Source organism: Ruditapes philippinarum, unplaced genomic scaffold, assembly GCF_026571515.1.
Source record: "Ruditapes philippinarum isolate M1 unplaced genomic scaffold, ASM2657151v2 ctg2828_1_1_1_1, whole genome shotgun sequence".
Lineage (NCBI taxonomy): Eukaryota > Metazoa > Mollusca > Bivalvia > Venerida > Veneridae > Ruditapes > Ruditapes philippinarum.
This window is the reverse complement of record NW_026853358.1, coordinates 1-13,099: the sequence shown is the minus strand read 5'-3', so window position 1 is coordinate 13,099 and position 13,099 is coordinate 1. Positions and strand designations below refer to the sequence as shown.

Sequence of the window (13,099 nt, the reverse complement as noted above, 5' to 3'; positions counted from 1 at the left end):
TATCTCAGTGGCATATCTCAGTGACGAATTCCATAGATCATAAGATGGTTAGTATGTTGCGTATCGTTTTGACACATTCCCTGAGGAAGAATTATCTTGCCTTTTCTTTGTATTTGAAATGAAGTTAGGTGTATGAAAGTTATATGAAGTTTGTTGGATATTGACAAAAGTTTAAATATCCTAAAAGTACTTAATGATTACTCCTTTATTTGAAATTTCATGGAATTTACCATAACGTTATATATTTAAGCGTTATTGTGCATCCGTATATTGGAAAACTAATGGCTGTGCTGACGGCGGGTATTCCATGGTAGGGCCATGGATAACTGTGCTGACGGCGGGAATTCCATGGTAGGACCATGGATTACTGTGCTGACGGCGGATATTCCATGGTTGGACCATGGATGACTGTGGTGACGGCGGGTATTCCATGGTTGGACCATAGATGACTGTGCTGACGGCGGGTATTCCATGGTTGGACCATATATGACTGTGCTGAGGGCGGGTATTCCATGGTTGGACCATAGATGACTGTGCTGACGGCGGGTATTCCATGGTTGGACCATAGATGACTGTGCTGACGGCGGATATTCCAAAGTTGGACCATGGATGACTGTGCTGACGGCGGGTATTCCATGGTTGGACCATGGATGACTGTGCTGCATGCGGGTATTCCATGGTAGGGTCATGGATGACTGGCTGACGACAGGTATTCCATGGTAGGACCATGGATTACTGTGCTGCTGGCGGGTATTCTATGGTTGGACCATGGATTACTGTGCTGCTGACGGGTATTCCATGGTAGGACCATGGATGCTTATTCTATCTAACACTAATTACCATCATGAAACTGCGATAGAGGTTAACCTTCCACTTTCTTTTGAACTAATGAAGCCATAATTATTGTTATGTATATGTACTATTCATATACTGTTTTGTTGACATACTATTCTATATTTTTAAACCAATATGGTGTTTGTACTTTTATGTGCCAGAAATATTTATGTCTCATTCATTTTGTCTTATTGTGAAAAATCGAAAAAATTATTATTACTGTTTATATTTGAACTCAAGAATCTAATTGTCTCTAGACTTTGATCAATGATTAATTTAATGTATTGCAGAATGTTCAAGAATTTTCTTTATATGAATGAATACTTAAGCTTTTCTTCAACAGTATCTCTAAGTATTTTGTTTTTGGTATCAAGTCATGTTAAAGCTTAAATTATTTTGGAAGTTTGTTCAATATTCCCCCTTATCCCTTAATTCCCTCCGTGCCAAGAGGCACAATAGGCATGGACATTTGTCTTTCACATGTTGCGGTCTGAAGCCTCACTGCGCACTGTGTTCCAAGAGTTCCATCCCGCTTTGTTTCTTTCTACCTCCACCATTCGTCGCCACGTTGTCTTTGGGCGTCCCCTCTTCCTTCTTCTCTCAGGCGACCACCCTAGTGCCACAGCACAATCATCTGTTAGATATTTTCTTAATATGTGGCCAATCCAATTCTATCTCCTTCTCCTGATCTCTTCACTGATGTTAGATGCTTCTGCCATCTCCAGTACAGTCAGGTTTGGTATGCGCTGTTGCCATCTGATCTTAAGGATCTTCCTTGGACACTTTTGCTGAAAGGAGAAATTTTTTTTCCCCCCCTTTCGGATTTTCCATTAAAAATAAATTTTAAGACGGAGAGGAAAGTTTTTAAAAAAGAGAGATTTTAAATTTTTCTGCTGATATTTCCTTTCAAATAGTGTCTACCTCCTGAAGGATGCACACCATGCTACCTCCCCTGATTCGCTGGCCCCCCCTTCCTTGATAAATTGCGTCTAGGTATTAAGTGCCCCTCCTCAATTTCCTGTTTTTACTTTTAGTGGCTTACCGTACATTGACCTTTTTTTCATTTTACATTTTTTTTGGCTTTAACTTCAGACCAACCTTGGGGGGTTTTTATTTTTGTTTGTTGAGAGGGTTAAAATGGAGATAGCGAGCAATGTCATTAAAAGTCGAGTCTTCGAGCAGGTGGTGAAGTCCCTCGAATTCCGGGTTTCTTTCCCTTTTTTGACTGTCTGTGCTTTCCATCTTTTATCAAAAGGAACAAGAATCCTGACATGCAGCAGCCCTGCTTTACGCCGCCGGTCATAACAGGGAAAGGGGTTGTAGTCTCATTGTCTTCAATCAATGATCATTGGAAGTCATCATATAGTGCTTTAACCATTTGGATCAGTTTATTTGGTATACCATACTTTTTCATGATGATCCAAAGACTGTCTCTGTGTACTGAGTCAAACGCCTTCTCGAAATCAACGAAGTGGATAAACATAGTTCAATATTCAGTTACTATAAAACATTCGAAATTTTTAGTTTATAGGAATTAAATTATATTATATTTTGCTTTTAAAAATAATGTACGTTATTTTTTAAAATTTGTCGATGGTTATTCTTTCTGTCATTTTTATTATAGTTTGCATGAAATAATTAATGTTTTACTGACATTGGTAAAGTTCTTAGTTATTTAACTCACACATTAATGTTTCATGTATACTTGTATAAATTTTGTATTAGTATTTTAAATTATGAAACTATTTCAATCATTACAAGTTAGCATATATTTGCATGCTTTGTTGGTGACAAGGATGTTTTGACACATATCGGATTCATTTAATCATTAACTTCAAACATATAAGAAAAGAAGTTTAAGGTGAACCAAATAAGTGTTAAACTTTTATTACATCCGTCTAGTAAATTTCGGAAGATTTGTTTATTACGTTTGTGATATAGCATTTGGCTCAGTTTCATACATTTCTGTGCAAAGACTTTGCATAATTTAAATACGAATTTAATACTTTATTGAAAACCCCGAGCACTCAATTTCTAACTTTTCATCTGATTAGACTATGCATAGATGATCGAACTATATGGCATTAAAGCTTAACAGTTAAGAATATATGATAGACATGATAAAAGAAACTTTATTCATACAAAGGCAGTGTGCCCATCAGTATACAGGAAATAATACAACGCTCGCAGTCCACATAAACATCAAAGACATAATATAAATTATATAAGATATACACAAAATGCTTTTGAATTGAAACTTCGTTTTTCAATCAATTGGTTCATTTTATTTCGTTATGTTTATATACACTTGTGAAAATTATTTTCTAAATGAAGTGTTAATTGTGCAATTCTGTTATTAAGAATAGATGTACATGTATAATATTTCTAGTTAAACAACGCATTTATAAATGATCAGTATATCAGAGTTTCTGAGTAAAAAGAACTTTTTCATAGAGCTATTGCATTTTGTCCAGGGCGTCATTACATAACATATATTGAATGTGTACGCTATAAAACAGTTGATCCCAAACAGGTATTGTGTAACACAAAACATGCTTCAATTTATTGATTTAATTCATTGATTTGATTAATTTATATTGAGCATATTTTTGCAATTTTATGTACTAATGGCGTATAATGATACATATTTCTTGTTTTATTTATAACATTTATATATGATCATAATATTATCGCCTTTAATGTTAAGGCAATGGTGTTTCATTTCATAATTGTGCACACAATGAATAGCCAAGATTGAAACTTGTAGATCGTCACACATCTTGGAAAACTATGTGATAACCCATATTTTGAGACGCTTATTAAAATAATGTTATTATTCAAACTGTGTGCACAAAAACAATATAATGTTATTATTCAAACTGTGTGCACAAAACAACATGTTTATCTGATTTTAATATATACGTATGATTCATTTATAAAATGATATCACATTTTCTAAATATGTAACTTTCTCCGACAATTCATTTATATGTCACTGTTCATCATAATGCTATTTTTTTTAAAGTGTTGTCCGCAATGGCGGACACGTTGCTTCGTGGAAATTAAGAAATAAAAAACTTGAAAAACATATACTAGTAGTCAAGAGCTATTTAAGAAACTATTTTTTTTGCAAAAGCTCCACAGAAAATAACAAATTTTACTTATTTAATAGGTTCATGGGGTTGCAGCTTGAAACATAAAAAGTTTATTATCCCAATATTTTTATTAGTGTACAAAAATGTTTTTTACGTAACGCTATATCCAACACCAAAACGCAAACCATAAAATCATCTTATAAGGAACACAAAACAGCTTTTCTTTTATTTTTACGATTTCATCATATTTTAAAATATTTTGTACAAATACTTAGTATTTATTTTGAAAATGCAATTAAAGCATTATTATATTGAAATAGAGAAAATATTAATTAAAGTTCTTGATAATTTCGTTTTCCCGACTCTCGAAAATGACGAATATTTTTTGCTGTGCCCACTTCCTTTTTAAATTTAATAGGCAAAAAATATATAAAAACCACCTCGGGAAGAATCCAAATTGGGACTTTTTCCACCCCCGAACATTGCCTTGGCAAGGCCACGTGAACCGGATTTTACTTGATCTCGGGAAGTCAAGGGGTGTAAACACCAAAAAACAACTGTCTTTTTTTTATCAACCAATCCACAGTTTCCGTATCCAGCCTGGATAATGGAAGGGGCGACGGATCCTTGGAGTCGCGGTGCCAAATTGTTAGCGCTTTTGGTAATTTTTTTCCCCATTCAGAATTCATGAAACGATGTGCACATTCAGTGAATTTTTTATGTTTCAATCTCCCACGCCATAATGTCGCCCAATACTGCTTTGTAATCCGGGTTCCCTTCTACTTTACCTAAAAAGAAGTTGTTTAATTCATAGAAAATATCAGATCTATAACTGAAAAGTTCCTTAGACTATGTCATTTCTTTAAAAGGCGGTGGGAATAAGGTTTATATGTGCATATCAATATATGGTCAATACTGTAAAAAAAAAAAAACAATATTTTTCGTAAATTATATAATTGTTGTACTATCATACTCCCTAATGATTTTAGATGCGAACAGTTTCAAATTTCTTCATCGAAGAATGAAAATATAAAGGCAGTTTTACACAAAGTTATGCAACTGCACTTCAGTTAATGATACTCGGTTGATCCAAAGTTTCTTGTCAGTTTTCAAATTTTATTTTTATTATATGTTACCAGATGTATTAAAACACTTACAATTTTAACAAAAAATATTGTGTTTAAATTCAATTTTTTTATACAAAATATTATTGTTTTTCCTGAAAACATTTAATGTACTCTCTGTGCTCAATATCATGAAATGTTAAATTGTATTGAGCTATAGGTATTGTATCTATAAACTGTTGAAATAAATTGAATATTGACAAGTGTTGGTTAGCAGTAATCTCAATTTGTTGAACAACATATTGAGTGACAAACTTCAAAATAATCTATTCCGGTTTTTTTTTAGTCAGTTAACTGTTCAACGCATATTTCCAGGTAAAACATCAAGGAAAACAATAACCCCTACCTTAACGTCAATTTATGACACCGGGTCCTATTAATTTGTCCATTGGAATTTCATGCATTCTCAATTTACCCTCGGCAAAATGGGATGGTGCATCCAGATGAGTCCCACCGTGCTCTCCTGCTTCGAATTTGTTTAGCTCAAACCTTTATAAAAATATTTAAACTGTCACGATGAACTTCGAAATGTTAAAAAGGTTTATCTATAAAGTGAAAAGCTTCGACAAAAAAAAAAGTTTTATCTATACATGAAAAGGGAAATAAAAACTGTATTTTGTAACTTTTTATTACAGGTATAAAAGATTCCCTTTTATGTGTTAATTTCGTTTTGGTGTTAATAATTACGATAACCATTATCATTTTATCAAAAAGAGAAATTTACCAATATGCCCCAGTGTTACCGCGACGTAGGATAGTTAAGACAAATGGTGGACTTCCTGGGTAGAACAATGTTTCTGGTCCAAGCTCATAAGATAGTTCTACTACTTTGACATTTAAAGCTTCAACAAAATTACACACCAGGAGAATGCTGGCGATCAAATTTAACTGCATTGTCAATTCAATCTGAAATATGAATTTAATTAGTTAGCAAAGTTTACTTGATTTCCAACATAATTCAACGACAAAGAAATATCTTCAATAGTGCAAAGAAACTGAATGTGGTAGAAGTGCGAAGAAACTGAATGTGTTAAAAGCCGAACCTTAATGGGATTTATGACAGAAACAAGAGAATACTGATTTTTTATTTTCTTTTTATATACATGGAGCAAAATAGATAGTTTAGTACCTTTTAAGTACTTTTTCACTTTTTTCTATGATTTCCAATTACCTTCAATACAATATGTATGATTCGCCATGCTCAGAAGTCGTAGTAGCGGAAGCAGATTCAAATGCTCAACATTTGTTGTATATTTACCGAAAATAGCTGAGTTGGTGCAAGTTCCTCAGCCACAATAATGGTAGGTATAAATGCTAACGTCAAAATCACCAAGGTCATTCCACTAAATTATAGATACGAGTGTGCATCAATAAATTCGTAAACTAATTCAATAGCGTCAAAACTACTGGTCCTTTTAAAATGAAACTTTAAATGCTGTGAAAACAGATTAATTCAAATTAAATCGTACTTTTTACACAACTTTGACGTCAACACTTATGACGTCATAAACCGTAAATGACGTCACGTTACTGGCGTCCGTTCGAAAATGGCGTTACACAGCATGTATTCATACGGCGGTTATCATGGGACCTACAATGTGACACATTCGTGCCATTCCATGAAAAGCGGCGTATGGTCCCCAAGTAATAGAACGCATGTGCCCTAAACGAGAAAACAATGGGCGGAACTCAATAAAATGGCATTATGTAAGGGGATCAGAGGTTATGAAGCCTGTATATCACAGATAAGACGTCAAAAGACAAAGTTAAAAAGCAGGCAACATATTCTAAGGGTGATTCAACATTATTCAAGAAGGAATACTGGAACCGCCCAACTGAAAATGCCGAAAAGTTAAAACTAAGAATACAAGCACATGTAGCGCTGATGTGGCGATAAAAAAGGAAAATACGAATCCCTAAAGAAAGCCCAAAACGACAAAAAGTTTTACACAAAACTCGGAAAGTCTTTTACCAATATTCTTGAAGATTTGCAAAAAAGTTTTCGGAGAGGCTGCTCTGTCAAAAGTTGCCATTCAAAAGTGGATGAAGCGGTTTAAAGACGGTTGAGAGGCAACTGAAGACGACAGACGTACAGGTAGGCCAGTGACTGTGACAGATGAAGAAACAGTGGCTGCCATTCTGGAGTACATACTCCGAGATACAAGAGTATGTGTGGAGCACGTAGCAGATAAGTTCGCTATTTCATATGGTACAGCTCAGGGCATTATGACTGATAGATTAGGAATGTGCCGCGTTTCAGCAAGATTGGTGCCTCGTTTGTTGACGTAGGAGCAGATGGGAGTAAGGGTGAAAATGTTATGGCCATTATATTCTGTGATACATACGGTGTAGTGCTAAACCACTTTGTTCCTCCGAAATCGACAGTCACTGGGAATTAATATGCAACATAATTTAGAACGGAACTCATGGCGGCAATAAGGAGAAAGCGCCCACATCTATTTAGGTCCGGATTCATATTACATCACGACAACGTGCCGAGCCATTCAAGCAACGTTGTCATGGATACACTGAAAAAAACTCGACGTCGAACTGTTACCACCCTACAGCTCGGACCTAGCAATTTGTGACTTCTGGCTGTTTCCAACTTTAAAAAACAGTCTTCGTGTTACGAAATTTGAGTCAAGAGAGGAACTGAGGTGTGCCGTGGACAGACAGCTGCGGGAGATGTCACGTGACGGGCTACAACACTTTTTCAGTAGGGGTCCAGAATGGACAAGTGAAATTGGATGGGACGTATTTGAAAAGGATAATCTTTTAAAGGTTATTAAAAATCTTTTCCCCCTTTTAAATTTATTTTTTACGAAATTTTTTGAGACCCCTATACTAAAAAACGAAAAAAATGACCCCTAAGGACCCCCTTAACCCCAAACCTACCAAATTAAAAGAAAAAAAAAATATATTTTTAATATAAAGGGTGTGGCTGGGGAAGAAATTTAAATTTTTTTTAAATTTTGGTCATGGGGAAAGGGTTCCGGAACAAAGATCCACATGGTTTTTAAATGTTTTATATTTTTCGGGGGAAAAACCAATAAAATTTTAAACCTGGGATTTCTAGTTCCCAGCCCCCCACGTAAAATTTTGGGAAAAGGGTCAACGCTTTTAATTATTGGTTTGCCCCTTCATTTTGGCCTAATTAAAAAAAAAACCAAAAAGAGGCAAACAAAAGTCATACCCCCCCACAAAAATGTTAAGACCTGATCACGTGACCTTAATTTTTGACCTAAAATAAATTGGGAGTCATAATTAGTATGAACCTCACACCATATCGTAGGACAGTTGACAAAAATATCGGTTTCAGACACCTTTCAATTTTTTTACATGGTCAAAAATGCCCCCAAAATAATAGAGGACACTTTTCCCACACAATCCCACCAATTTACATTAAAATTTTATTCCACAACTTTTGACAGAAAAATAAAGCGACGTACAGCAGGTGGACAGTTTGCAGTCAAATGCAATTACGTATGCACGAATTATAAAACGGGCATAAAATGTATCTTTTATAAAAATTTTATGAGAATTCCCCCAAAATCAGGGGGCCTTGTGGATAGCATTCACATTTTTTAAGTGAAAGATCAAAGGTCCCAAATTCCTTTGTTTTACTTTTACTACTTTTTTTTTTCAAAAACGTTACCAAACAGTATTTGCAGTAAATAAAAACAAATTTTTGGGGGCCCCGTTAATCACTTCCATACTAAGTTTTACAATGGGAAATACCCAAATGATAAACAAGTAACTTTTTTCAACAATTTTTAAAATATGAAAAAATTTTCTCTTTTAAAACCCAAGCCACATTAAACCCGACATCCTTTTTACATTAAAATGATAAGATCAAAAAAACGGACCAAAATGCTTCCTATGGGCATATTCCAAATGAAAAATTCACATAATAATAAATCATTTAGTGTACAAATGATATCAAAATAATAGAAATTAAATTAATTTGATTGAATAAGACATTTTATTTTTTTAGACAAAAGCAGTTTGCTTTGATTTTTTGTTTTGAAGATTTTTTAAAAGTTTAAGATTGCAAAACTTTTTTTTATTTACAACCGAAAGGGTGAAAAAAAATTCCCGCATATCAGCATTATTTTATGTTCCCAAGAGTTTAGGTATAAAAACCACGTAGTAAAGATTACTAACGTTTTTTTTTACCCGCTAACTTAAAATACAATTTGGAAATTTTAAACTCATGCTATTAATTATTTTTTTTTGAATTTAAAATTTAAAACTTAATTTTTAATGTTTAAAAAAGAATGAAAAAACAAAAAATTTTACAAAAATTTTTTCTCAACATTTAAAGTTTTATAAGGGAAATTTTTTTATCTCAATAAAAAAAGGGTTTTCTCCAAGCAATGAACTATTAATACAAAAATATAAATTTATGAAAAAAGACGCAAAAGATGAAACTTTTTTTTTAAAACCTCGATAGTTGACCCGTACTAAAAACTCTCTAAGAAGAAGTAATGCAAGGTTAATTTTTTAAAAATATTAAAAAAAATCTTTCTTTTTTAAATTTTTTATTTTAAACCCAGTGAGAGAAAATTTTTAAATGGGGCCCTTTGATCTTAAAAACCATTTTTGTGGTTTTAACTTTTCTAATGATTTTGACGGGTTCCTAAAAAATAAACCAGTTTAAAAGTATTCATTATTTAAAAGTTTTCCCTTCACCAATAAATTTTGTCCCAGGTAAGCTTTCGATGTCTGAACGAAAATCGCTTTTTTCTATAGGGTTTTTAAACATTTTTGAGCCGGGCGACACGGCAAATCCAAACACGAGCAATCCGCCAATTTTTAGATCAAATAGCGCCCCGGAGCCAAACCCTTTTCTTTGGGGGACACTGCGGCTTTAATTTGTCCACTTTTCAAACGAGTCAAAAATGCATAATTAATTTTTAGAAAACAAAAAAATGCCTGGGAAAATTATCAAATGCACATCTTTAAGAAAAAGCAAACATTGAATATCATATATATCATGTAACTAGGGACACTAATAGGTCTTCGTGGCGTTTTTATACATTTATATATACCAGAGAGAAGAAAATTTAAGAATACAAGGAAAATATTTCCTTGTATTTAACTGAATATTAAATGATGATGGTACAACCAACTCAAGTATTTATTAACAGGAAAATGAAAATAACAAGCATGTCATACAGGATTACCTACTCAGTTTTTTCTTACGAGCTGTACGTCAAAATATAAATAATACTCCAGGAAGTTGAAGCAGCTCAGCACCTCTTTTTTATTTGTCCGGGAAATTCCAATACTAGAACTCAAATGTTTAATTTTATATCACAATTTGTTTTTCAACTTTAAAACGTTCTTGTATAAGAAACTGATGTTCTGTCAAAAGAAACACACGAATCTGTTTATGAATCACACTAAAAAAATTAACGCAGTTCAGTTTTACATTGAGAGAAATAAACATAAATATTTGATATATTTCAACTGCTGATTATTACCAAATCTGCTTTTGAAGACACAACACCTGTATTATTATCATTGTCACCTAAAACATTCAAACAGTTGCTTTCAACTGATTGGAGGAAAGAGAGCAAATGGTTATCAGAAATTGTTTCTACATGTGTTTTATAAAAACGGCTTGCACTTGGTTGCAACGATCGCAGGTATTTATGTGCATGAAAGTGCAAAAAAGACATGCTGTCTTCAATCTGGGTTAAATATTGCACACCTACAATCTATATATATATATATATATATATATATATATATATATATATAATATATATATATATATATATATATATATATATATATATAATATAATATATATATATATATATATTATCTTATGTATATACTGTATTGTAGAAGAATCGGCTAAACCTGTTTAACCATACTGTTCCGTGCGGTGAATTTTAAGTGTTTGGAATAAAACATTCACTTGAAATTTCTCATGTTATTAGAAACAAAATATTTAATTCGACGGTCAATTCGTCAATGAAGTATGACTGCTTTGGGTAGGATTAATTCCGTAAATGTATACATCTAAATTGATTACGTATAGCTTTAAAATGAACAGTTTTTGAAAGTTAGCATCAAATACCACCGAAAGAAAGAGAGTATAGGAAAATTATAGTCATCTGTGTGTCCATTCATATGAAGTTTTGGTTCAATCCCGTTTATTTGTGCTTTGACAAAAAAAAAGATTTTTTTTCATGACTTAAAATATTTGGTTGTGATTAAAATCATAAATACGAGGTGAATGTGTAATGTAATCGACATAATAAATTCAACAAAGAGCAAATATTTTACAATTTTTTATTTCACCCCGGCAAAATAATCTTCTACTGCTGAAATACAAAGGTTCAGGCGATTTTTCCATTTTAAATGCTTCAACATAGCCCTATTTAGGTATATTTTTTAACCATTCAATTACTGAAAAATGGTCGATCCAAGTCTATTTCTAGTCTTGTAGCGATGACCTGCAAGAGACATTTTTAAAGGAAAAGGTCACAGTGTACTTACGAGGATCTTTAAGGACGATACTCGTTTTCCTCGAAAAAAAATCATTTACGTTCAGTGGCTTCTTTGTGTTCAGGAGCGTTATCAAGAAAAGAAATACAGGCCTTTCATACCAGTCGAAGGACAATTTTAATCGAGTGTTTAACAATTTTTCTTAACAAAACTTCTTGATTATACTTGTGACAAAACGACCTCTAGAAACAGAAATTTAGACAACAGTTCCACGGATAATGAATAAAAATAGATTAATGTATATAACTTTCTTGAGACTAGTCAATCGCTTGGAAATGCATGGTCGACGAAAATTCTTGCGAACGGGCGTAAAATGGTGAAACCAGCTTTATTCCTCAGGTCATAATAGAAAAAACGGCGGCTGTCATATTTAGGAAACATTTTAAAACAATTTTGATCACAATTAACTCTCTCCTTCTTCCAGTCAGATGATAGCAAATGGGGTAATTGCCTGACAGTTTAAAAATTAAAAATAAGGCGAACAATAAATATTTGAAGTAAACCATTGAAATACTTTAAGGATTACAGACACTAATGTGCACCAGTAGGGACCAACTTTTTATTACCTTTATTCTTTTCTAGACAATTTACGGGTTTTTTTTGGTTTTTTCTTGTTTGTGTGTGTGCGTGTGCGTGCGTGCGTGCGTGCGTGCGTGTGTGTGTGTGTGTGTTTTAAATGCCCGACAACCCCTCTATGTTATTGCGATAATTCTTATCACTATGGTATATTTAGAAGAATTGCGTTTTGTATATAAAAATGTAGGTAGAAGTTATTTATGTTTCTATTTTGGACCTACATGTACACACTAAACAAAATGATTTAACAAGACAAATAATCAGGTTTTAATATTTTTGTTTTATTTCAAATAAAGGCAAGTTTTTAGGAAGAGCCATTTCATATTTAGTTAAACAACGTATAAAAATCAGTTTATCATATTATCTGAGTCTAATAGGTCTTTTTTCCATAGAACTATAGCATCTTTTAGATTTCAACCATATTTGAAAGTATGCACCATCAATAAATTTAGAAGTGTCATCACATAGATTCAATATTGAGGCTGGTTATAGAATACCAATGGATGAGAGAAATTTTGCTAAGTGCAATGCTTTACATTATGAATAACACTTTGTAGTTGAATATGTACGCTGTGGTGATTTTAGAATTTATCTGAATTACAATTTACATGAATCATTTATGCAATGATGTTAACATAACTTGTTACTCCGACAATTTACTTATATTTCCGTCATAATGTTATTTTGTAAGAATATGTTGTCCTTATATTAGTCCTCAAGGGCGGGAATGTTGCCTACAAAGGGAACTTTTTTGGCATAAGCTTCACAAATGTTAACAAATTCTACTTTTTAATGGGTTGATTGGGTTGAAACATTATTAGTTCATTGTTTCAATATTTTAGTAGTGTGTGAAGAGGTCTTTTAATACCATTTTTTAACAAAACAAAAGGGTAATGTAATACAACAAAGGCTATTTTTTTTTTCTTCTTTTTATTTTTAAATTTTTTT

General features: G+C 32.9%; 1 protein-coding gene across 1 annotated transcript; it reads right to left on the bottom strand.

Annotated features, from left to right (window-relative positions):
- Window positions 1–5,391: 5,391 nt before the first annotated feature.
- LOC132736626 (kynurenine formamidase-like) lies at window positions 5,392–10,678 on the bottom strand. The gene is made up of 3 exons (XM_060723789.1): window positions 10,540–10,678; window positions 5,778–5,959; window positions 5,392–5,542 (listed from the first exon to the last, which is right to left on the bottom strand). The coding sequence occupies exons 2-3, from the start codon at window positions 5,945–5,947 to the stop codon at window positions 5,407–5,409; spliced, it is 306 nt and encodes a 101-aa protein (XP_060579772.1). The 5' UTR covers window positions 5,948–5,959; window positions 10,540–10,678; the 3' UTR covers window positions 5,392–5,406.
- Window positions 10,679–13,099: the final 2,421 nt, after the last annotated feature.